This window comes from Corythoichthys intestinalis, chromosome 10 (assembly GCF_030265065.1).
Source record: "Corythoichthys intestinalis isolate RoL2023-P3 chromosome 10, ASM3026506v1, whole genome shotgun sequence".
In the NCBI taxonomy this organism is placed as follows: Eukaryota; Metazoa; Chordata; class Actinopteri; order Syngnathiformes; family Syngnathidae; genus Corythoichthys; species Corythoichthys intestinalis.
The window spans coordinates 5688660-5715933 of NC_080404.1; the positions used below are offsets into that span (position 1 = coordinate 5688660).

At 41.3% G+C, this 27274-nt stretch overlaps 1 protein-coding gene across 5 annotated transcripts in view; it reads left to right on the forward strand.

The window, feature by feature from the left end:
- Positions 1-215: 215 nt before the first annotated feature.
- Positions 216-27274, forward strand: part of birc6 (baculoviral IAP repeat containing 6) — a 188121-nt gene continuing 161062 nt past the window's right edge. For all 5 annotated transcript variants that reach the window (XM_057848347.1, XM_057848350.1, XM_057848349.1 and 2 more), the window contains exons 1-14: positions 216-641; positions 7503-7684; positions 8002-8139; positions 9206-9399; positions 12320-12431; positions 12504-12586; positions 13973-14198; positions 14286-14455; positions 21327-21385; positions 21465-23081; positions 26232-26381; positions 26447-26672; positions 26735-26895; positions 26966-27097. In XM_057848347.1, coding sequence (XP_057704330.1) covers positions 425-641; positions 7503-7684; positions 8002-8139; positions 9206-9399; positions 12320-12431; positions 12504-12586; positions 13973-14198; positions 14286-14455; positions 21327-21385; positions 21465-23081; positions 26232-26381; positions 26447-26672; positions 26735-26895; positions 26966-27097 — 3667 coding nt within the window. In that variant the 5' untranslated portion in view covers positions 216-424. The remainder of the gene's footprint in view (positions 642-7502; positions 7685-8001; positions 8140-9205; positions 9400-12319; positions 12432-12503; positions 12587-13972; positions 14199-14285; positions 14456-21326; positions 21386-21464; positions 23082-26231; positions 26382-26446; positions 26673-26734; positions 26896-26965; positions 27098-27274) is intronic.

Consider the following 27274-nt stretch of genomic DNA (forward strand, 5'->3'; position numbering starts at 1 on the left):
ATCAAAACATGGCGGAGTTGGAGCAATAATGAGTTACATAACGTGGATTCCAATTTTTAAATGGGTGCCTTTGGCTTTGACATGAAAACATTGTTAGATTGATAACTCGCAGGAAAAAAACAACAACTTGACTATGCCGTTCCCGTTTGAACACGGACATCTCGCGAGATGTGGATACGACTACGCTAGTTTCGTTTGCCGTTTGCTATCATGTAAGTGACAGCAGCGTCTATCCGTGACGAGACTTCCTCAGCGTTGTTGGTGAATAGCCGCTGCTGCGCTGACGGGCGGACGGGAAGAAGCCGCAGAAGGGATCAGCAGTGGCAAAGGAGTGACAGTCCTGTAGATTGACTTCTATCAAGTGTGTCATCTGTTTTGGGCAAAACCAAGAAAGAAAGGGACGGGCAGGTGAAAGTAAGGAAAGATGGCGGCCGCGGCCTCGGCCTCGCCGGGCTCCGGCTCGTCCACCCCCTCGGACTGGATTGTACTCCGAGACGGTTGCCTGCGTTGCGACGAGGAGGGCCTGCGAAGCCTTTCCTACCACCCGGCCCTCAACGCTATTCTAGCGGTCACCAGCAAAGGGGCTATAAAAGTCATAGACGGCACTTCTGGGGCAATTCTCCAGGCCTCTGCGCAGCACGGTAAGCAATCGGAGCTCTCCGGGCAACCACGCTCGACTCGGGTTCTGATTGTCAACACGACACAAGCTCAGAGTTGGACCTCGGCTAACTATAGCTAGCCGCCGCCACTCACAGTTGTTTTGGGGCCTAATGAGATGATTGAATCGCGATCGATACTTCAATACGTACGCTGACACGGTGCGTTGATCGGTTAGACAGCACGTAGGAAGAAGGCTTATTCTTTAACTTCTAAGTCATTCTTTGTGTCTCCATATCTATGACCTATCGACTATCGAGGCTAATATTAGCGAGATATATATCAATCAAATCTCAACAAACACGCGATGAAAGTTGCAGTCGCATCATTTTGCACCACCGTAAGCGTCGTTCTATAATAGTCATCATCATGTTGTGCAATTAAACAGTTTCATTGCGGGAAATGTGTTGATAATGTATTGACACTTAGCATTGGCTACCACTGACGGCGATAGACGTTCAATCCGTTTGAACCGGGAGGGTTGGCAGCGAATGAACGAATTGGACGTCTACTAGTGGCAAACTCATGCAGTTCATGAACAAAATTTCTTTTTGCAATTGCGGCAAAGTCCCAAACTGTCTGCCAGTCGTTGTATACAAAGTAATGCATGTGTAGTATAAGTACACTGGTACCGATCATTAAAGAATCGGACCAAGTTTACTGCTTTGATTGCAATCATGCATAACATCATGCTCAGTACACTGTTTGCTAGTGAAACAATAGACAAAATAGGTCAAGTTTTCATCTAGCTGCAGAGAACTGTACATAGATGCAACAAGGATTAGCCTTAGGTCCCATTCTAGTTTTTAAGACAAATGTGACTGACAAATAGACACCTTCCTCTTTCCTTCTGGGAAAAAAAATCTCCTTTTTATAAATACAGTGTTCACCCCTGCGAGCCAGTTAGAACTCTCTTGCTAACCAAAACAGCAGTATCAAACCACGTTTTAAATGTAATGTGGCGTTATCGCTCAATCTCAAGTGAGTTATTTCATGTTACGACAAAAAAAACGTCCTCTAGATTGGGTGACTGATCAAGTAATCTCTCCACATTTGCCATTTGTGCTCGCTCTTTCCCAGCTTCATGTAAGGTAATAATGTGGAACGGGTGTGTTGAGTTCACATTTATCATCGACACCTGCAATGTATACAGGCATGAAAATCTCACCTTTTGGCGAAATTTGCCGTTTTGAAGTAAAAAAGGGTCACCTATGTGAATTGTGTAGATCCGAGGAGAAAATTTTCAAGGGGGGGGGGGCGGTCGGGAGATATTTTTTAATGTCAGATGCTTGGTATGCAAGCGGGGAAAGCGGCACAAAGCCAAAAAAAACACCAGAGTGGCCAAAAAATTGACTTATGTCAACGAAACAAAGGAGGGTACACTGTTGTGTCCTGTCTCTTCAATGCCAAGCTTGGTTGCACGTTGGCCGTGAATGAACACCTAAAGCGCCGTCACCCAGTTGTAATTTTGGAAGACGACGGGATACAATTACAAGCTGGCAGATCGTAAGTCTGTCATCTAACTAACTAACGACATGTTTTATTGAAGTTGCTAAGCCTGTTGCGATATGCAATGAGTCCATTTATTGCACGATAAATAAAAATGAGGGTGGTAATTTTCACGGCTGCGTGTTATCGTCGCGTGCATACATTTGTGCGTGCGTGTACATGTGCGTGTTGATCGCGTATGAGACAGTTCCTTACACAGATGTTTATTGGTCATCAACACGCCGTAGAATTAAAGTTCAGACATACAAAATAAGGAAACACATCTATATTGAACACTAAATTTTAGCACTGCTACATTGAGGCAAATGGGGAAAAAGACAAGCTACTTTTGCCTGCTATAAAACATTGGCAGTCTTCTTCAAAACGCAAACTTGCGGTTAACAAAAAATGAGAAAAAGGTTTTTTTTTGCTGAGTGTAAAGCTTACTGTTAGCGGTTTAGTGAATGTACTTCCGGTGAACATTTCAAAAACATGTTCGTCATATAAATAACGATTTCTGGAGTTCATCCCACATACTTCAGAATTCAGATTCTACACTAAGAATAGCTTTAAAATGACACCCTTTCTGAAAAATCTGATTGGCAATGATTACAATACTATTGTGTATCGTAGTATACTGTAATATTAATGCTTGATATTTTCTTCAAGAATTGTTTTGAATCATGTTGGAAAGGTGAAGCCAGTGTTCTGAATCTGTTTACATTCCATTCTTTTGCACTAGTTAATGCTATCAGCATTTGACCTCATTGTTTATTTGTGGTTTATTGTTGTTATTTACGTGTTTATTTGTACTTTAATAAAGAATTCAAGTGTTCCAAAATGTTTTTGTGAATTGAAGCGTCATCAAAAATTTCATTGCTAATTTAATTGAAAAAGGAAAAAAAGTTTTTTAGATTAGTCGACTAATCGTTAGAATAGTCGGCTGACTAATTGGGAGAAAATTAGTCGTTTGGAACAGCCCTAGTTGTACAGTGTACCGGAACATATTTCCTCTACACCCTTCTCACCTTTTTAAACCCTGACCCATTTTCATGCCTGTATACATTACGCCAAATTCATACCACCTATACAGCATCCACCCAACAGTAAATATAATAAGACAAATTAGTTGGTATTAGTAATGCACTGAAATGAAAATATCGTATTTGGCTGAAATGTTGAAATATAGTAAAACAAGTTAACTGGTTGATTTTGTGATGCGTTTTGATATTTCAATGGATCAGGTCAAGACTTTAAATTATATACCACTTTTGATGCACAATAAATGCTGCACAAAGTGCTTCACATGATAAAACGGAGGCAAAAGCTATACCCATGTTGTTTTTGTGCACGTTATGTAGTCATTTGACACTTAGTTAGCTGAATGGCTTTATAGTGACTTGGTTGTTCTCCTAGAGTGGCTTTACATTATGATTATATATTTTTTTGTACAAAAAGATGATTCGGGAATATTTTATACTGTTAAACCTATTTTGTGGCTAATAACTTTAGTTGAGATTTGACAGAATGGGGGAAACCACTAAATAACATTTTTACTAGCATATAATCGAATTTAACAAATAAACTGAACATTGAACATGAATAATAAGTAACAAAATGAATGCGTCAATAACAAAAGATGAAACAATTCCCTTCTCTCCAATAAAACAATTCTTTTGGGAAAGGGATGAATTGTGCCTTAAGCCAAAGGAAGTTAAAAAACAAATAATCACTTTGGCAACGCTCTACTTCAAACCTGTTTGGTTGTTTTAACACTTTTTCTATTTTCAAACAAAATTAATCTAATTCTGAAAATGCTAACAAAAATATGCATCAAATATATTCCACACCACACACGCAGGTACTGCTAATGCAAGTCCCTTTGAAATTTACCCCAGAATAACTAGCATTTTAATTGCCATGTGTGTGTGTGTGTGTGCGCGCACGTGTGTGTGTATACATACATACAGTGGATATAAAATCGCAGCTAAATTTTTTTGTAGAGGAACACTTTGAATACACATCAGATTCTAAACGGAGGGAAAATGATCTTGAGTACCTTCCCTGATAATAACCAGGTGATGAAATAGTAACAAAATGATGCCACATAATTTTATAGAAATGAAAATGATCACCTTTTAGTGAGGGAAATCAAGGATACCCCAAAAATGAAAGTGAAAAAGTGATGCAGCAGACTGGTCCATTTTGCGAAAATGTTAGTGTAGCAACTCAAAATGATTCTCAGTAGTTTGTGTGGCCCTCCCTCCCGTGCTTGTACGCATGCCTGACAACGTCCGGACATGCTTCTAATGAGATGACGGATGGTGTCCTCCCAGGGCTAAACCAAGGTGTCACTGAGCTCTTGGACAGTCTGAGGATCAACCTGGTGGCGCCGGGTGGACCTAAACATAATGTCGCAGAGGTATTCTATTGGTCAGGGTAACATAGCGGCCAGTCATTGGTATAAATTCCTATATCCTCCAGGAACTGCCTGCATACTCCGCCACATGCCATTGTCGTGGAACAGGAAGAACCCAGGTCCCACTCCACCATTGTAGGTTCGGACAATGGGTCCAAGCATTTCATCCCAATACCCTAATAAGAGTCACAGTGCCATTATCTAACCCAGGGGCTGGCAAACCGGTCCTCAAGGGCCACAGCTGATCTAGCACAAGCAGTTTAACCAATGAGATCCGGGGAAACGAGACGCACCGGACTACGATCGACTGATTGCACTTGTAAGACACCAGATTGGTGAGAAGGTGTCCTCTTCATGGATTGCAACCAAAACCCGCGCCCACTGCGGCCCTTTGTGGAATAATTTGCCCACCCCCGAACTAATCTGCAGAGGGCTGTCAGTCCTTCCGGGGATATGCCTCCCCTGACCATCACTGACCCACCACTAAATCGGTCATGCTGAATGATATTGCTAGCAGCATAACGGTCTACACGGCATCGCCGGACCCTTTCACTTCTGCCGCATGTGCTCAGGTTTAACCTGTGCCAATCGGTGAAAAGCACAGGGCGCCAGTATCGTCGTTGCCAATTCTGGTGGTCAATGGCAAATGCTAATCGAGCTGTACGGTGCTGGGCAGTGAGGGCAGTGCCCACACAGGACATTAGGCCCTCAGGCCTCCCTCATGGAGTCTTGTTTCTGATTGTTTGGTCAGAAACATTCACACCAGTTCCCTGCTGGAGGTCATTTTTTAGGGCTATGGCAGTGCTACACTTGTTCCTCCTTGCACAAAGGAGCTGATACCGAATCTGATGAGGTGTTTCAATACCTTCTACGGCCCCGTGCAGCTCTGCTGGAGGAGCTACCCTTCTCCTGGAATCTCCTCTATGCTCTTCAGACTGTGCTGGGAGACCTTCTTGCAACGGCATGTATTGTAGTGCCATCTTGGAGGAGTTGGACGACTTGTGCAACCTTCTGTAGCTTCCAGGTACCGCACCACACTATCAAAAAAGATGTTGACCCAAGCCAAATGGAAAAACTGGAGCTGTAGAAAGTCAGGCAGTAAAAAATCAGCCAAAAGAGATGAGGACGGGGGAAAAAAGTATCCGTGGCCTCAACCTGGAAAACCATTCCTGTTTTTGGGGCCATCTCATTGTTGCCCCTCTGATGAACCTGAACAACAAAGATGCCGAAACTAATTAGCAACCCTGCTACTTAACTGACCAGATCAATATCCCCGAACTCTGACAGGTACTCTGACTAAAAAGTGTTCCTCTAATTGTTTTGAGCACTTTTCAATTTTAATTTAGCATTTAATGATACTAGGGCTGTCCCAAACGACTAATTTCGTCCCGATTAGTCAACCGACTATTTTCACGATTAGTCGACTAATCCAATATATATATATTTTTAACTACTTTAATAATGAAATTTTTGTTGAAGCTTATTAATTCACAAGAAACATTTTTGAACACCTAAATTCTTTATTAACGTATAAATATAACATAAATATCAATAATAAATCACAAACGATGAGGTCAAATGCTGCTGGCATTAACTAGTGCAAAAAAATAATGTAAACGGAAACACTGTGACTTCACCTCTTTAACAGGAGTCAAAACAATTCTGACTCTTTTTGTGGTATGTCATTGTCTATATTGTTCTAAATGTTCAAATGAATTGCAATGTCCCGGACAACCATTTTCAGAATACTTTGTGTGAGTTCAGATGCTTTTTCTGGTGTGCATTCCGCATTTTTAAGGGAGGGGAAAACTCTGAAATATTACAACAATTATTTTGAATGAAAGGCACACATACTCACAGTAACAAAAATTAAATATATGTATAGTATTAATTTAATAGTATACTACTATATGTATATACACAATAATACTTTATAATATAAAGTAACTAACATTAGTGCAGTCATGGATTACAGTAAGGCCAGTGCTGTTTCCATATATATTTCTGTTACATTATGTATATATTTTCCCCAAGTGGGAGCTTCCATGATCCTAATAAATTGAATAATAATTTAAAAACATACTATACTGTAGTATATTATACATATATTGATTATTTTATTAAATAAAAATGCACGTTGATACGATCCACATAAAGGCAACTTCCATTAAAAAAAATCGTTAGAAAGTTGTATGGACTTACAATCCGCTAGCTTTTTGTTTCTTGTTGTCTTCGAAAATGACACTTGTGTGACGGCGCTTCAAGTATTCGTTCATAGCCGACGTGCTACCGTGGTATACGAGCTCAGCTTAGCAAAGAGTACACACAGTGGCACCCTCCATATTTTCCTTGAAATAATTCCAGGCTCTGGCTATTCTGGTCCGCTTTTTTGGCTTCATGCCGCTTTCACGTGTTACCAATTCTGACCTTTTTGGTAATTGGCGGTGTTTTCAACTCCTCGCCGTAGTGAGGAGTGAACTGGCAATTCACTTTCGATTTCCTCCTCAGGAAGGCGGCGGCGTGCATAAAACACAGAGAGGTGTCGGATGGCTCTTTATGGATACTTTTATTGACCAAAACAAAAACGTGGGGGATGCAGCCACTCAACTCTGCGCTACTCGCGAACTTTTCCAACTCACCGATCTCGCTCCCTCTCTCTCGCTCGCCCACTTTCTTCCTATTTGCTCAATCTGTCAATGCCGGTCACATTGAAATAACAGCAGCCCCCTTGGGGGTGCCAGTAACAACCGCTTGCATCGCAAGCGCAGGCCATTCTATCCGCATGCATTTTTTTTTTTTAACCCGTCATTACCCGTCGATGGTATGTTTTGCCCGTCGACGCATTTACGTCATCGATGTCGTTGACAACGTTGACTAGTCTGGACAGCTCCAGATGATACCCTTATTTATCATTGTTTTTCTTTTGCTGCTTTTCCAGTTAAAGCCGGTGGCCGTGTCAGATGTCAGTACTTTCCTACTGTGGATAAGGTGCTTTTTGTTGACGACTATGCAGTGGGATGCAGGAAAGACCTAAATGGCATCCTCTTGCTGGACACAGCCCTCCAACCTCCAGTGACCAAACCTGAAGATCTGGTTCAGATGGAGCTTCCTGTCACTGAGGTAAAAATGATTTGAAAGAGGGAACAGGGTTATTATAGCATGTGAATAACGTGATTGTGATGCCAGCGATCAGTGTAAATGTTTTTTGTACTAAATTACTGCACATTCAAATGCAGTTTCCATCAAGGCTTGGTTGGATACTGTTTAACTACTAAATTTGACTCTCTCATTAAAGTGAAGACACTGTCAATTTGCTCCCTCTTGCCACAATTTCTGTTGTTGCTGCTAGTTAGCAGCTAGCTGACCTTTACATGTAAGCTAAACACTGCGAGAGAAAATTTTGTCCATGTTAAGACTGTTTTTTTTTTTTCCCTCAGGCCCAACATCTGCTGTCAGCTTGTCAGGAAAAGATCGATATTTCTAACACAAAGGGCTACGAACTCTTTATCGTACAGCTAAAAGAAGGCCTGAAGAATACCTCACATGAGACGGCAGCCAATCACAAAGTAGCCAAGGTGGGGTTAACGGCATCACTCCACTTCCTGCTCTTACCGTTTCGTCACATGTTTTAGTTTCAGCAAGAGTTCAAGTCTTACCATTCCAGAATGCCTTAATTCCACAGTGGTAACGCAATTATCTAATTGGTACACCTTTCCTTTTAGTTTATGTCATGTGGTGCAACAATTTCTGACAATGAAGATTTGTGTCCTAATGCGGAAGCTCGTCGGCAATGCGTATGTGGTGGTTGGCAGATCACTCGGACACCACCGTAATCTTCGCCATTTCAGAATTAAACAAAGAATGAATATTCACTGACTTAACACTCCAATGGCGTTCTGTGCACACGCTTGTGCGCAACTGTGTGACTGTGTTGTTTTTGACACTCCTTTTATTTATTTTTTGCCTCAGTCTTTTGGATGAAAATACTTATCTTCGCCTCGTATTAGTCGGTGATTACTCAAAATGTTTTCGTCTGTAAAATTCAAACATTTTAGTCCAGAAATAAACAAAGGTTTGCCACAATTTCTTCGATGCGGTGACTGTGGACCTACGCCGTTAATGAAGACCCGATTTGAACCCTACGCCTCCCAAAAAATCCTGACTACACGTCATGGCGAGGCGTCGTGACGTGAACGTAAAAGGACTGATTGGTCTATGCCGTCGACAGGAACGCAGAAGCATAAATCAGCCCTACACGGGACACTGGCGGAGTCACGCCTGCCGGGTTCAAGGCGGGGAGCAGAGCGAATGCACATGTATAGATTCAAATAATGCTTTAATGCTTAACCCTTATGCAATTGCTTAATGTGGCAGACAAATTTCGATTCGGGAAATGGCTGCCTCTAGACGCCTTCTCACTCAGAGCAAAGCACCAGATAGCAGTTTGTGTAAAAGATGAGCAGAACATCGAAACATAACATACATATGTTATGTTTCGATGTTTCGCTCGTATTTGGAGCATGTCAAATTTTACGTCTGATGTTAAAAGGATCGTATGTCGAGGTGCCGCTGTATTGGAAACTGATTCAAGCGGCTCTGTAAGTTGAGGTTGATGTATTTTTTTCTGTTCTTTCCTCTTAGTGGGCGACAGTAAACTTCCAGCTTCCTCACCATGTGCTGAAGCTGGTTGCCAGTGCCATTGTTAGTGAGCTCAAGAAGATCAACCAGAACATAGCTGCCTTGTCTGTGGCCTCATCCATCATGGACAGACTCTCCTACCTCTTGTCAAGTGCCCGACCCGAGCTAGGGGTGGGGCCTGGGCGCTCTGTAGATAGGTGAGCGATCCACTTAAAAAGGAACATATGCATCTCTATACCATTTGGGAGTTTTGGTTTAAGTATGAGAAGAATTTATCGGTGTCCATAAAAAGTATTGAATTAAAAAATGTGTATAATATATATAAGTCACCACCCTTTGCTCTGATGACTTTTTTTGCACACCCTTGCTATTCTCTTGATGAGTTTCAAGAGGGAGTCACCTAAAATGGTTTTTGACTTTACAGGTATACCTTTTCAGGGTCAATTAGTGGAATTTATTCATTCATCATTGGTGTTGGGACCTTCATTTGTGTTGCGTTGAATGAGTGTGTCCAAACTTTTGGCCTCTACTGTATGATATTACTATAAAATAATATAATATTTTGACGTTTGTAATTGCGGAGCGCACTGTACTTTCTGCGTTTGACACAAGTTAGAATTCTGTAATGTTACTGTCATTTGTGTTTTCTTTTTTTTATATAGCCACTATTAAGAATAATATACAGTGTATCACAAAAGTGAGTACACCCCTCACATTTCTACAGATATTCCAGTATATCTCTTCATGGGACCACACTGACAAAATGACACTTTGACACAATGAAAAGTAGTCTATGTGCAGCTTATATGATAGAGTTCATTTATTTTCCCCTCAAAATAACTCAAAAGATAGCCATTAATATCTAAACCCCTGGCAACAAAAGTGAGTACACCCCTTTGAAAAACTTATATCCCTAAATGTCCAAATTGGTACTGCTTGTCATTTTCCCTTCAAAATGTCATGTGACTCTTCTGCATTGCTGCAGAGATTGAAGAGGTGGGGGGCTCATTTTGAGTTATTTTGAGAGGAAAATAAATAAAATCTATTATATAAGCTGCACACAGACTACTTTTCATTGTGTCAAAGTGTCATTTTGTCAGTGTTGTCCCTTGAAAAGATAAATATCTGCAGAAATGCGAAGGGTGTACTCATTTTTGTGATACGCTGTAGGAGTCGGAGATTATTATTACTGGTAGGAATATCCCCGATGCGATCACATCATATTTTAAAGATTGAAATTGGGTGAAAAAGATTCAAATATTTTTTTTGAATGCCGTTTCTTCGCCGCACAGTCCGAACCGTTTGACAGAGCGGCACCCTTCGAATATCGAAACGACCGGAATTTTTGCACGACGCAGATACTTTTTCAAACGACCCCGAAAATTTTTCCCTTCGCCCGTTAACGCCGATTTTTCAACAAAAAAAAAAGAAAAAAAAAAAGAAAATTCAAAATGTATCTAAAAAAAGCCCGGGACGCTGAGGGGCAATAAATGTTGTATAAAGAATTTGGGGGAAAAAAATTACTGTTCCCCCCAAATTTGCCAAAAATGTCCCATTATTTGTAATGGTGATGCCTAATTATATGGGGCTTTGCTATAGCAAGGGCCCGGACAGTAAGATTCAAATTTTTTTTTGAATGACGTTTCTTTGGCGCGCCGCACAGCCCAAACTGTTTGACCGATCGACACCGTTCGAATATCGAAACGACCGGAATTTTCGCGTGACGCCGGGACTTTTTCGAACGAACCCGGAAAAATTTCCTTTCGCCCGTTAATTTTCAAAATGTATTCAACCCTACAAATTTTGACCAAATTTCGATGCCATTGACGGCCATGGACGTCCAAATTTCACATTCATTTCCAATGACATCTACTTTGGTTAATGCTATTGACGGCCATGTATGTATGTCGATCCGATTGATGCCACTGTACTTGGATTCAATTGATGCATATGTAAGTCGATTCCATTGACGGCCATGGACGTCCAAATTCCTCATTCATCTTCAAAGGGAAAAACACAAATGTCCCCAAATCAACAGGAAATGACCAGATATCAATAAGATGTGTCCGCCAAATGTACCCGATTCCATTGACGCATATGTTGCCATTGACGTCCAAATTTCCCATTCATTTCTAATGGCAAAAAAACCTTTGTCCCCAAATATTGCCCCCGAAATGTCCCTAAATCAACCTGGGCAGGGCTAAGATCTGTATCTCCCTACAGCAAAGTCCCATAGTAATTTTTCCAGAAATTGCAGTTTTCTAGTTTTTAAGTATTAATTAATTTGCTGTCTATGATGGTGAGAGACGTCCAATCCAATTTGAGTCATTTGAAATCAACTCTGATTGGACATCTATCGCCTGCCAAAGTCAAATAAATGTAACGTTTATCGCTGTCAATTAAGGGCTTTAGGCAACAAAATAATTGAGAGGTATAACAATAAAGGATGTTCCCCATCTGATCACGTGATTGGAAGTCAGGTCACTTGTAAAAGATCGGAAACAGGTGGAAATGATTGGGTTTTTTAAGATTTTTTTTTAATGGCAATGAAGAAATGATATAAAAAATGAAGGAATAAATTGCCGAGGTATTGGATCGGTGCTTGTTATCGGCGGATTCTCAAAATCGGGTGACTCCACTCAAACTTGGATTCAAAAATGTGTGATCGGGACAACTTGATGATGACTAATGATCAGTATTTGTTTGAGATGAGCTGATTTGTGTTTTTTTGGGGGGGCCGATGCCAATTTCACATGGAATAATTTGAAAAATATCATTTGCTTGAATTCGATTTAATCCTAAAATTTGCAGGCTGATTCCAAAATTTCAGTCACTTTTTTCTTGCACGTCAAGTTTGGACCTCCACAGAGCTTTCGTACCTACTATAGTACCATGTTATGTTTATGCTTTTTTTCTTTCATATTTGTTTGTCAATATTGAACATTTTCACTGAAGTAAGCAGAGTAGTTTAGCTATTTTTTATTTTCTAGAGTTCAAAAACTTAATTAGTTCAAACCAGCTGTGTGCAACAAAAATTGTGGTCCCCAGTCTAACTGGCCTGACCGATAACCAGTCTATCACTACTTCATTGAAGATGCTGTTTTTGTCGCCATATAGATCTTTAATGTACAGTGAGGCCAACAGAAGGGAGACGTTTACATCATGGCCACATGCTGGGTATCGGTGGGCTCAGCCTGATCCAATGGCTCAGGCGGGCTTTTACCACCAGGTAGGACCAATTGGTAGTAGAGACGTACGAAGCCAAGTGACTTGTAAACTAACCCTTCCTGTCTTTCCATAGCCTGCTTCATCAGGGGATGACAGAGCTATGTGCTTCACCTGCAGTGTATGTCTGGTATGTTGGGAACCAACGGACGAGCCGTGGTGAGTTGATATTCTTGCTCATAGCATGTAATAGTGCTGTACATTTCGCATATTTTCTAGGGACGTATCGAAAGCATCATTTTTATCTCCGAAACCGAAAACCAAATATTGGGAACGCTTGGCCGAAAAATACACAGACATATAATCCATTTGAAAAAAAATATATTTTATTTCATTGTTTTCCGTTGACTGCCCTTTGCCTAGGCATTGTTTCGAAGGCTGGAAAAATTTAGTTTGAAAGGTGCCAATTCTGAAACCCCATGGGAGGGGGCGGTGGCGGTCCTAGGATTTTTCTAGAACTGGGCCAAGAAGGGGCCCCGTGTAACCTTTAGGAGCCAAGTGTCGCTGCCATCTTTGTTCAGTGTTTGTTTCGTCAACAAGTCAATACACAGATTATCCAGCATCAGGCTGTTAAAACATCTGGTAAAAACCAGTCAAGTTTGTAATAATTCAAATTTAATCGTAATGTGTGCAAGTAAGGATACAATACATGAAGAATAAATTTAATCACTTTTTTGAAAAGCAATTGAAAACAAAATTGGCATTAATATTGAACATGCTCTCGAAACAACATTATCTCATGCTCTCTCACAAAAGGATTTGCCGATTGCCATGCTTTGTCATAAAATGGGACCCGGGGCATTTCAAGGGCCATTCAATTAGAGAGGGGGCCAGTGCCCCTGTGGCCCCCCTTAACACCGCCACTGGGAGGGTGCGTTCCCGGCGTTAGTGAGCGCCCTGCTTCGTTAAAGCTTTCTGTTCGGTGGTAGACACACGTCACGGCAAATTTGGGACACTCGAAAAATAGTTCTCAAGCCTCCAATTGCTAAGCTAACTGAGATCCCGATGTACATTTGTGTGGAACTGTTGCTCACAAACAAAAAGGTTTTCTGTTTAGGCCGAAACTAGTAAAACGCTTTACAAGGGCATTACAATCTCTCCTACTACTTAAAATAAAACACGGTGTTTTCTTATGCAACAAGTGGAACCGATTGAGAGCCAGGCGAGTGGGACAAGTTCTAGCCGAGCCGAGTGAAGTCGCTCCCAGCTGGATTAAACGGCAACTGGCAGAGGGGGTGTGGGAAAAAATTGACAAAAAGCTGAAGTGGTCGTCCTGTAAACATATTGTACTTAACCACCACAAATGCACATGTATGCATCTAAATACTACTATTATCAAGCGAACATTCTACAAATAAACTCCAAAATACGCACGGGCTCAGTGCACTGTACTCGATGTGACCTGGGACATGTTTTGTTGACGTCATCACAAGAGGACTAAGGTTCTTCCCACTTTTCGGTGGTAAACTTTGGGCCTTTTAACCGAAAATGCAATTTTAGCGTTTTTTTTCCGGTCACAACTCTTAATATTTTCCTGCTCCCCAGGTCTGAACATGAGCGACACTCCCCCAATTGCCCGTTTGTAAAGGGTGAGCACACACAAAATGTTCCCTTGTCGGTCACCCTGGCGACCAGTCCTGCCCAGTTTCCCAACAGTCCTGACGGTTCAGACAAAATTGCCTGCTACGGCTTTGGCAGCTGCCCACAGTTCCTGGCCGTGGCAACAAAGAGGGGCAAGATCTGTATTTGGGATGTTTCCAAAATGATGAAGGTCAGATTACACACCATCATCAGTACTGTATGTTGTATGAAGACTAAATGGTAGGCTTGGACTAATGCAAATGCATTTTGTAAACAGGTGCACTTGAAGTTTGACATTAACCCATATGACCCGGCCATTTTGAGGCAGCTGATTATGTGTGGCGGCGAACACGGCCAGCAAACACTGACAGAGTCCCGGAGACCCACTTTGGCCTGGCTTGAGGAGTCCTCCTCTTGCTCAGACCTGCCCAAACTGGAGGGCGATAGGTAAGCCTCATTTATTTTCCCCAGTGGAACCTCCAAACTTCAGTTTTTCCTCAATGAACTTTTGATTCATTTCTAAATTAAATTATTTAACAGTATATGGTGGTCCTGGCATGATGATACTTTAAACTTTTTGTTTTGATGAATTACCTACAACTCTTAAAACAAGAGGTAAATCTCATTGAAACATGCTTTGTGATACAGTGATATGCAAATGTTTGGGCACCGCTGATCATTTTTAAGATTTTCCTTTGTAAATCACTGACTGTTGGATTGCGCAGTCAGACTATAGCCTAGTTCGGGCCTAAAAAAATCCAGCCCGACCCGACACGGCCCGCTGGTATTGAGGCCCGACCCGGCCCGAACCCGATCAAATAACTAGATCAGGGGTTTTCAACCCAGTCCTCAAGGCACACTGTGGGTCCTGGTTTTTGTTCCAGCCGATCCAGCAGAGACAGTTGAACCAATGAGGCTTCTGCTAAAACAAGCCACACCTGACTGCAATCAACTGATTGCACTTGTAAAACACCAGATTGGGGAAAAAGTGTTGTCATCTTGTTTGGTAAGAATGAAATCCTGCACCCACAGTGTGCCTTAGTGGAATAGGTTGGGAACCCCTGAACTAGATATGCAGGCCCGAGCCCGAAAAAAACTTTTTTTTTTTTTTTTTAATTTGTTGGAGTGACGCGAAAAAAAACGCAGCGATTTATTTTCATTTCTTCGAGTTGGCAGAAAAAAACACAAGTTTTCTTAATGTTTAAATAGTCTACATATTTTTATATCATTATAAAAACATTTACACAACGAAATGACGCTGGGAAAGTTTAATATTAAAAAAAAATGCGGTTTTGCAGACACACAGAGGAGAAGATTCAAAAGGATCACATTTGTGTTGCCTTTGTGTGTATAAATGTCTTTCGTAACGAATTCACAGTTGTCAGAAATAAAATGCAAGTTTACTCAATATCTAAATAGTCTACATATTTTTATGAGAATTATAAAAGCATTTACACAACGAAATAACACTGTGAAAGTTTGTTAAATATATTTCTGAGTGTGTGGGATATTGTTCTCACATGGACGCGCCTCTCTGACAAGGAGAGGGAACAGCAGCAAAAAAAAAAAAAAAAACTACAAATGCTTTGAAATAACATTCTTTATTGTAATGACAACGATACCAAAAATAAATTATAAAAAAAAATACAAATGAAATAAAAGCTTTTAAACTGCGGGCTGGCCTTGACTGCAGTCTGCAACTTGCGGCCTCATGTCCTGCTCTTTATTTCTGTGAAATAAGGGAAATAACTAGACCGGCTCGGACTAAAAATGGCGATTTGAACAGCAGCATATTATGGCTTACTTACAGTGTTTATATTTTTTTGGTCGTCGTCGTGCAGGAATAATATTGCGTCCACTGGCAGGTTTCAGTGACGTTCTCCGCTGATCTATTGTGTGGCCTGCCGCGCTGAAAACTCTTCACGCAGCTGCTGCTGCTGCTGCTGCTGCTTGCAGGGGTGCACAACACTTTTTCTTGCCAACTTGGAAAGTTTTGGGTATATATTTGTTGCATTCGACGAAGCCGACACAGTTTTTTGTTACATCTTCCACGATCAATTGAAATTCTTTCCACACCTCACTCCTACCGGTGCATTCTTGCCTCTTCCATTCCCCCGTCTTCAGTTTGTTTTTAACTTCTCGCTGCTCCATATTGAAAAAGAAGTACCACGAGGATGAGGAGTTGTGGAGTTGTGTACACGCGCAAGGCGCCAGAACAGGAGAAAATGAAAAAGAGGGCGGTGCCTCGGCCGTGCGCAAGTGCTACAGCGGGAGGACAAGAAGAAAAAGCGGGTGGCACCACGGCGTTCATGTGCGTGCGTGCACAAGCAAAAGCGCAATATAGAGAGCCTGCTCTCTATTTATTTATTTATTTTTAATAAATATATAATTTATTAGTCCGGCATGGCGACCCGACCCGAACGTGAATGCTTAACATTTTGGGCCCCATTCGGGTCGGGTTCGGGCACCAGATCCAACTTCTAAGTCAGACTGACACATTTTGGTCCTCAGGCCACACAATAAGTACACCACATTATTCGGCGCACTGTCCATTTTGAAGAATTTTTTTTTTACCTTTATTGGCCTGAATATAAGACTGTGTTTTTTTGCATTGAAATAAGATTGAAAAAGAGGGGGTCGTCTTATATTCGCGGTCTAGACATTATACCCATTCACAACGCTAGATGACGCCAGATATCATTGAAGCGATGTTCTTTTATGACAGATCTCAGCTACTCTCCCCATTCACGAGGCTAGATGGCGCCAGATATCATTGAAGCGATGTTCTCTCACGACAGATCTCATCTACTACGTAGTTTAACCAGTTTGCATTATTTTATTGCAGTGTTTTTCCTTATTCAGATTTGTTTCAAGACTACAGTTACAGTTAGACTTCACTTTGGTGGTTAATGCAGTTATTGCAATTTTGTTGTTTTATCACAGTAGATTGGTTTATTTACATTTCAAAAACTAGAGGCCATTAATTTACGAATGTGATTGCACTTTAGTTTACATATTTAAATGTTCAGATATTAAGATTTGAATGAGGCAAAATAACATGCTTTTTCTCTCAAATATATTGTTATAATCATTTGTGTCAGATGTACTGTCACCAGTGTTGGGAATAACAGCGTTATAAATAACGCCGTTACATGACGGCGTTATTTTTTCAGTAACTGGGTAATCTAACTAATTATTTTTTCCGCCGTTCCTGTTACTGACGGTCAAAAGCGGTGCATTACTTACTTTGAATAAATTGAAGAAACTACCAGCCGTAGCGAGTCTACTCTGCTGTGTTTATTTGTCATCCAAGACTTGGGGTGCGTTCAGGTTCATGGCAGTGAAAATAGTAAACACACATAGCCTTCCTTTGCAAGAACGATGGCGTTGCCGTTTGATACGGTCATAATGTGCAGGTCTTGCACCCATCCGCAGCAAAACTGTTCGAAGCTTTGTAGCGATTTGTAATTTCGGAATCACTGATGAGTTTAATAACGTACACCAAACAATAAATACAGCAGAATGTCCATTTCGTGTAATTGTGGAAGCCCGTCGACATCTTAACTCCATTTGTCTTCGGCTTGCTCGTAGACATGTGCCGGTTACCGGTTTCACGGTTTACCGTGGTGTGAAAACGTCGCGGTTTCAAAACCACTAAAATTTTCCGTCATACCTTAGTACGGTATTCGCTATTTTTCATGTGCCAAAATGCAGCCGAAGTGGCTTGGTGCAGCACCGCTCACCCCTTGCCGTTTGTTGCCGTGAGTGTCACTAAACAGCCAGCAAACCCAAAAACAAATCCTCCAAATACAAGGCGTACTTTTCTTCAATTTATTGAGCTCTCAAATCGTGGTGAAATATACAAATAAATACATTTAAAACGCTGTACAATTGTATTTTTCCACGTGTGATTAGGTTCAACAGGATAGCAGTAGCTCCATTAAAATGTTCGCCAAAAACAAAACACACATTTTCCTTTCAAAGTCAATATACAAACTAACTAAAACTTACAAAGACGAATGTTAGCCTAGGCTAAACTGGGAAAGCAGCTTCTTTTATGTCTCATAGCTGCTGAGTGAGAGAAAAGCTTGAATACAGGGGGGAAGAAAAAGAAACGCGTCAAAGATCGCTAATTGAGAGAGGACACTCACTCCTCCCTTTTTTTTTTTTTTTTTTTTTAGATGAAACCTTTCCTCAACAATATTTACATTTTAACAAATTTATAAAACTAACTTATACATTTTTAACTAACTTATTAACTTATGAATTCTTTGTTCTTTTTAACACAAAGGCATGGCATCATGTAGACTAGAGTTGACACAGTGGCTGAAAATGGTGAAACTTCACTTGAGCTTCCCCCCTCAAAAAAAAGTCATACAGTATATATTTTTAATTTTATTTAGAAGTGTTTTTACTTTTTATAGCAATTATTTTGTTCTTACTCTAAAATTGAGCAACTTGAGCTGTGGCTGTGGGTATAGTCTAGGTTCTATTTATTTTAATTTTATATAATATTTGTTATTTTTTGTCAATTTATTTATTTTCACATTATATTCATGTTCCAATTTGCAAATATGTTTTGAAAAAAATCCTGTTCAATGGATTAAAAAAAAATTTTTTTTTTTAACCCATACATCTCAAAATTTTGGAGCTATAATTGCAATACCGTGATACCGTGAAACCGTGGTATTTTTGCTCACGGTTATCGTACCGTGAAAATCTCATACCGGCACATGCCTACTTGCTCGTAAGGGTCAACATTGTTCACATCCTTAAGTTTGATCACATATCTGTTCTTCGCATTAGTAACGGGTTTGTCTCTTTATCGAACTGGCAAGTTAGAGTTTAATGTCCCACGAGCCAGACCTGCTTCCAATATGGCTGCGTTGTTGTCAAATCTCACGTGATCCCCCATTTTGTGACGTAAACGCTCGAGCCTAATAGCGCACGTACTTCAGAGCCGGTTGTTTACATGTGAATTGTCTCGCCCTATGTTTGTCTTTATGTATTTGTTATTCATAAAGTTTTTTTTTTAAACAAACTTCAGAGCTGGTGTTTTCACACACAAACCGGAACAGCGCGTGCGACAAACACACATACGAAGAACAGATGCAGAGGGATATGATGGCAGAGCATTCAGAGGAAAATTTGTCCTTTACGAGGAGGAGATATAAACACTATTTCAAGTTGGTCGAAATTAAAGGAAAGAACGTACTTGTAAAGTGTAATTATTGTCCCTGGGCAAAGCTTTTGTCGACATCTGTGGTAAGCAGTTCAAATCTGTTTATTTTTGTTGCACTTCAAGTGTCGGATAAATCTGTTGCTGGTGAGGTGCAATAAATATTGCAAGGTTCTATAACACAACTACCTGTCTGTTCTTCTCTACTCAACTGACTCGAATACTGCTTAGAAAATTTCAAATTCTTTGACATACAACTTCTTTATAAAGTAACGGAAATAGTTACTTTCCCTGGTAACTAGTTACTTTTACTATAGAGTAATTCAGTGACTAACTCAGTTACTTTTTGGAAGAAGTAGTGAGTAACTTTAACTAATTACTTTTTTAAAGTAATGTGCCCAACACTGACTGTAACTATTTTCTGTATAAAAATTAATTTGGTGTTCAAAAAGTCTTTTTTTCAAACTTGAGTCTTGAAAAAGAGGGGGTCGTTTTATAATCAGGGCTGTCTTATAGACCCTACCCACGTGACGTCACAACTCCTTCCTCCTGACTGGTGCCGCCCAATTGTCCGTCAACACATCATGTTTCCCTGTTACGGCTACGTACATTCCTCCTATTTACGACGTGTTTTTCTACTCGTTAACATTAATAATCAAAATGGTGAAGGCGTGTGTGGCGGTCGGTTGCAATAACAGAGGAGATAGACGGAGAAGACGGAGAGACTTGAAGTTCTCCCGGATTCCGAGAGACCCGGAGAGAAGAGAGCGAGATGGGCTGCTGCAATTCGACGAGAAAACTGGGCTCCAAACGATTACCACAGATTATGTAGTAGTCATTTTATATCTGGTAAGATGCATTTAATATATATTTAGAGGGTTTTGGGCTGACAACCACAATTAAGATCATTGCTAGGCTAATCGCCGACAACATACACGTATGTATGTAGTGAGAGTGCTATCGCTAAACCATATAAACATTAAAAGCCCTAACTCCATTGACAAACGACATGAAATACATTAGACTTGACAGTGGATGTTAGCAATAACAAAAGATTTTGAATTGAAAATTTCGTAACTCACCTTTCCAAGCACAAGATAGATTCCTGCCGAATTTTCGTGGACGAGGACCTGTTTCACCCAACCAGCAACGAAGTATTTATAAGCCTCCAAGCTCTTAAAGTTTTTCAAACTTTCGTGAGAATAGGCTGATTTTGTGTGGACAAGATAGTTGTACAGTTCAGGGTAGCTAGCAGATGTCAGGCAAATACGGCGGAGACAGCGGGGCGAAAAACATCGATTTAGGCATCAAATATTGATCTGGCGAATGGATAAACTGGAGCTTTTCCACATAACGGCTTTTATGCAACGCATCAAGTGAGTTTACGGCATCCGAAAGCACCGGGTCTTCCATGAAATGCATTATAAATTGCTCGATCAATTGAGACCATTGATAATACAGACACAAAATGACGGACAAGTGGGCGGAACCATACAGCGAGCACGTGATTTTGTGACGTCGGTGGGTAGGGTCTATAGTCGGGCCAATACGGTACTTTTAGGTGCACCTGATGATTGTGAAAATACGTTTTTTTAAAAAATATATTATTATTTAAACAAAAATAGGGGGTGCACAAATTTGGGCTTATTGTTGGATTATGGAGGTTCGATTTTTAGGAGACCAAGCAAACTGCATCTTTGTTCAAAAGTATCGATACTGTTGTATCCGGATACGATATTTGATTGCAAAGGTATCGATACTCGGTTACGGTGAGGGTATATCATGGGGTAAATTTTATTTTACACGACTCTTGACAGTAACAGAGGCTATTTTTTACATTTTCCTTTTTAACTCATTGGCTACCGTTGTTGCCATTTTGAAGTGGGAGGGTTGGGAGCGAATGCACAAATGTTCAAATGGATTGGACGTCTATTGGTTATAAACTGATTTAAAGATTTTTATTTTAGTTTTTAAGAGCCACGTCGATCTTCGTCAGTGGCGGCTAACGAGTTGAAACTATTGTGACATTAGTACGTCTATTTCACCCCTGCTGACCAAGAGATAATTGGAAATGTATCTCATAGATATTGACTTATTACTGTTTCCCGACCAGTACTGATTTATCAATTTTCTCCTAAGCGATGACCAGTTGGAGGATTCAGACAGCGATGAGCATTCCCGGTCAGAGTCTGTAACAGGTACAGGGATTAGATCATGATATTTGATTTAATTTAATAATACTAGTCTAAAGATATCGCTGTACTTCCTCTCATACAGGCCATCCGTCCCAGTGGGAGAGCATGGATGTGAGCCTAGGAGTGACTGCACTCAGTGTGCTCCAGCAGCCAGAAAAACTCCAGTTGGAGGTGCTGGCCTGTGTGCTGGAGGACACGGTCAAAGATCTGGAGGAACTGGGTGTGAATCCCTCATTGAATCAAGCCAAGGCCAAAGCCAAGGAAAAGGTCCCCGAGCACCATAACATTCCTTTCCCCTGCTTGCTCGCCGGAGGTCTGCTTACGTACCGCGCGGCAGCTAGCAACTCCACAGCCAGAACCCATCCTGCAACTCGCAGGGTGTCAGACAGTCCCTGTAGAACTCAGGGCCCTGAGCCCTTCCAAGCAGGGCCAATCCAGGACCAAGGTCCCATGGAAATAGAAACGTGTAATTCCCAGACTGCTGCCCAGGAACATTGCTTCTCGAACTTGGTAGGTTGTCAGCCTCCGAGTCCCACTTCTGTGTCATCTGTACACAGGACGATACCTGTGCTGTTGCTATACAGCATTAGAGAGACAGATGAGAAGACATCAGGGCAGGTGTTTGCTCAGATGAACAACATCATGAGCAAAGGTCTCCACGACGAGAGCTTCACTTTGCCACAAATCATCGAGATGGAGTTCGACTCCCACGAGCAGCTGCTTCTTCAAGATCCGCCCATCACGTACATTCAACAATTTGCTGACTCTGCGCCTAATTTGGCAGGCTTTGACGGTCAAACGGACAAATGGAACACGTTAGCCGCCGCTACATCGTCCTCCCCGCCTCGACCTGGAACGCTTGTACAATGCTTGAGGTTGCCCAGACAGCTTGAAGAGGAAAATCTTTGCGTGAGTTCAATTACGCCTTGCTGGGACGGTGTGCACCTCCTAGTCGGGCTGCAGCCATGCAACGCGGAATCCATGAGTGCGGCCAACCAAGTCGAAACCCTGAATAATCTCAATCGCCTGCACTCCGCACTCTGCAGCCAGCAGAAAGGGGACACTCGACATCCGGTCGCCAATGGAGTGGAAGGCAACCACCAGGAGGACCCACCACCTCAGTCGACCTTCATCCTTGCTTCAGGGGACCAAACGCAGATTTGCCCGAGCGGCGGGGGCTATCTTGCGCTCTATAAGCTCAATTACTCTACTCGTATTGTAACCTTGGATGACGAGCCTGTTAAGGTGCAGCAGATATGTCAGCCTTGCGATGCGATTACCTCCTTAATACTGCTTCCTCCAGACGTGCTCGATAGCCGGGAAGACGACAGCGAGGAGACTCCAGAGGAGGTGCCCTCTGGTTCCAAAAATGGTACGGCACGGTTCGGAATTGGCTTGGCAGGCTCTGTTGCGGCTTTAACTCGTACTGCGTATGGAGCACCCACAAGCAACAGCAGCAGCGCCACTGCTAACAGTACCTCCACCAGTCATAAAGAGACCAAGAAACAAGAGGTGGTAGGACTTGGCCACTTAGTGGTAACGACACAGGGTGGGAATATTATGATACTGGATCTATCAACGTTGGAAGTTCTAGCCAAGGTTGAACCCCCTAAGAAAGAAGGCGCAGTTGAAGAGATAGACCCCTTTGTCTCTGTAACTTATTGCTCTGGAACTGACCGCCTTTGTGCCTGCACGAAAGGTAAGTTTAATTTCATTTGCTGCATTATTGACCTCGAGGAGGCAAATGCCAGTCACCAAGCCAATTCTAGAACTGCTAAAATCTGAGAGTAATTGACGTTCTCACAAAATAGGAGTGGCAACCTCTTGGTCCGTCACGATACCATACGATTTGTGATACAAAGCTTAGGATAACGATGATCTCACGATGTGGCGATACATTGGTCAGGAAATCATTCTAGGATATTCTACAAAACAACTAATAAATTGAAAAACAAGCTATCTTCATCCATAGACGTCATAATTTATTGACGGGGCGCGGTGGCGATAAATAGGGGGCCTTCATTGTTGGCGAGGCTGTCAAAGCTGACCGAGTGCACAGACAAAGAGCTTTTTTCATTAAAAATTCTTGTGAATAAATGCTTAAATCCCCAAATTCTTTATAAATATGGACGTAAAACAGTCTCGACTCTGGGTAAAAGCAAAAAAACAGACAGTGTTTATTTTACGTAAATATTGTGAACTTTGAGGCTAGTCTGTTTTTGAATGTACCTAGCAGCCTCCTAAAGTAAACAGCTTTTTCCGTTGTAAATTCTTGTGAATAATTGCGGAAATCCCTGAATTATTTATAGATATGGGCGTAAAACAGTCTCGATTCTTGGTTAAAAGCAGAAAAACCGTGCAGTTATCATTTATTTTACATATATATCTCAAAGTACAATGCTAGTCTGTTAAGACAACCGCTAGCTAAATTTCCCATGTAAACTAAGCTTTTCCGGTGAAAATTGTTGTGAATAAATGCTTAAATCCCAAAATTCTTTATAGATATGGACATAAAACAGTCTTGATACTGGGTTAAAAGCAAAAAAACGTGCAGTTAGCATTTATTTTACATAAATATTGCGAACTATGATGCGAATGCAGTAGCGGCTAATTTCTCCTATTGATTTTTTTCACAACGTTTCAAAATGTAAGCATGATACGAAAATAAATATAAATATATATAAAGTTATAAATATATAACCAGGCTAATGTCGTAGCTCTCAGCTACGGTACATGTACATAAAATGCGTAGCTGATTACAGCTACGTTATCTACGTAATAATAGTACATTTTTTTCTCGTAGCAATAGTATGACTTACATCTCGTAGTCTAGGGGTCGGCAATCCAAAAAGTTGAGAGAGCAGTATTTGACAAAAAAAACAAACTGACACAGTATGTCTGGAGCCGCAAAAAATTCAAAGCCTTGTATAAGCCTTATAATGAAAGCACCAATGGCTGTATGTATTGATATTAGCTATATTAGCCTACTATCAAAATTACTAAGTTGGCTACAAATACATTAGCCTTCATGATTAAATGTTTATTTTCCCTGCGGTGGATCCTATAGAGCACAGGTGTCAAACCGATTCCAGAAAGGGCAAAGTGGGTGCAGGTTTGCTTTCCAACCAATGAAGAGGACGCCTTTTCACCAATCAGATCTTTTACATGTGTAATCAGTTAAACTTTGTCAGGTGCTTCTTGTTTCAGTAGGAAGTTCATTGGTTAAACTCTCTGCACGGTATCGGTTGGAACAAAATCCAGCACCCACTTGGCCCTTTCTGGACGTGACTATTCTGTTGTACGATGCCACCTCAAGTTTAACTTCATTACAATATTAATGAATTGAAAGAATGTTTGAGTCATGTTTGTCGTCCTACAGAAACCATATTGAAAAAAATATTTATTTTCCTCCCCCATCTTTTTCCATTTTCAAAAATCCTTTAAAAAACTCCAGGGAGCCACGCGTTGCAGACCCCTGTTGTAGTCCTTCTTTTTCCTTTTATTTGGTCCTAATACGTACTACATTACCAGAACAATAATAGTCCTTCTGTTAACGGACCCATTTCAAGGACTAGAGGGGAAAATTTTAATAGCCGTGTAAAGAGTTTTTTTTTTTTAACTGGTTTTACTGGTAAATAGTTTTTGTTTGAACTACATTTCCACACAAATGCACATCGAGGTACCATCAACTTAGCAAGGAGAGGAATGAGAGTCATTTTTTGAGTGTCCTAGAGCTCGCGAAAAATAACATTTATCAGTTTGGTCAGCCATGATTGCGTATATCTGTAGTACTCCTGCACCTCGTTGTTGACGTTAGCGCGGCGGCGCTCTGGAAAATAAAGCTAGGTTCTCTTTGCGGCTGCGTGTCTCGGCGCAAATTCAACCAAACTAGCCGTTCCGTCCAAGACTGTCGTCCACCGCTCACTTTCGCCGAAAGGTCCAATCCAAACTCCTGTAATTCCCCGGATGTGGGGGAAAAGGAGAGGAGTCTGTTTTGGCTTACCCATTTTATTGTGGTAATAATAATAATTAAAAAAAAAAGAAAAGAAAAAGAAACAAAATAACAGCGAGCTGCTGCGACATGCGACCGCTATTTCATGCTATCTCGCCCATTCTCCCATTCTTCCTACTTCCTAATTCTACCCCCACGCATCATAGCTCCCCAGTCCAATAGTCTCTTAAGGGGGGCCGTGCTCAGTTATGGACATTACAAAAATAGGTTGCCGCTGAAACCTTCACACTCGGCTGCCGCTACTTTGAAACGGCCTTAAAAAGATTTAAAAGAAAAAAAAAAAGGTGGTTTTCATTTTTGGTGTGGCGGTGCGCCACAATCTCTTGTATGTAGGGGAAACCAATGTATCCCCATTTCGACATTTTGTCACACCGCTGTCACAAAATGTTAGTAATTGTCTGTAATTGCAACGCACTTGCTCGCAAATGTGTGGTCTTAGTAGATATTCAGGCTGGTTGTTATTATAAAATAATTTATAATGTACAGGACAATTGTATCAACTCCTGACTAGTTTTAGAATCTACCTCTGATGACTCTCACGGACATTTTTTTTTTTTTTTCAAATATGTAATAAATTGTGCCGTCTTTCTTGTTTTGACTCTGCTCCTGTACTATTACAAATATGTAAGCTAAGTCTTCAACCATTTTTGGTAATTAAAATGGTAAATAGTAAATGGTGTTATACTTGTATAGCGCTTTTCCACCTTAACTCCATAAAGACCTGGCATCCACATATGTGGACATCACATTTTGGGTCATGTAGTCTACAATATTAAGATTTGGTATGACTCAAAAGCTAATCTATAAAGGGTTAACTAAATATTTGATTCTTTACAGGTGGAGAGCTTCATTTCCTTCAAATTGGAGGTGTTTGTGATGATGTAGATGATGGAGAGATGTTTATTGATGGCCCCATTTCTAAGGGGGCTGAACTATTGCTGGAGTGGGCCAGGCCTTCCTCCAACCCTTCTAGTCCTGGGATCACAGGTAGCAGTTGGAAAGTAAAGTTCGAAATTCTGTGATTTTCAAGCCATGCTTATTTTTTTGCTTAGGAGTTGAACTCCTGGTGGACCAACCGCTGTCTACAGAGAGCCTAATGTCGTTGGTGGAGCTGACGCGCTTTGAAACGTTGACTCCCCGCTTCTCAGCCACCGTGCCTCCATGCTGGGTGGAGGTACAGCAAGAGCAGCAGCAGCGACGCCATCCGCAGCATCTGCACCAACAGCACCACGGAGACGCGGCCCAGCACACTCGCACTTGGAAGCTTCAGAACGATAGGTTTGTGTATGGCAGCGCCAATTGAAATGATCAACAATGCTTTTCTCGACTTCTCCTTTTAGTTCCAGCTGGGATGAGCATGTCTTTGAGGTGGTGCTGCCTAAGGCCTGCATGGTGGGCCATGTTGACTTCAAGTTTGTCCTGAATCCCAACATTGTCAACATTCCTCAGATCCAGATCACTCTATTGAAGAATAAAGCGCCCGGCCTGGGAAAAGTCAACGGTGAGGACTCGGATTTCAAATCGGATATTTAGGCTTGACGAGTGGACTCAACAACGGATTTATTTGACAGAAACCGCAGTCGATAGACAAATCACATTCCCCCTCTCCAATGCCATCCATGCCCATGGGGAGAAGAATGGTCAGCCTTCGATGCATGACTTCACAGAGGACATCCAGCTTATGGACATAGAGGATTCATCAGGTAAGCATTTCATATATCTGCTCATCCATTTTCTTGATTCTGATTAGCCCCATTGTCTCTGAATAAGTAAATCAGGGGTGTGATAACCACACAGCACAAGCACGTGGTCCATAAATAAAGCTCTAGGGAAATGAAAATGAATATAATTACGAGGTGAACACACAGCATTCCAACGTC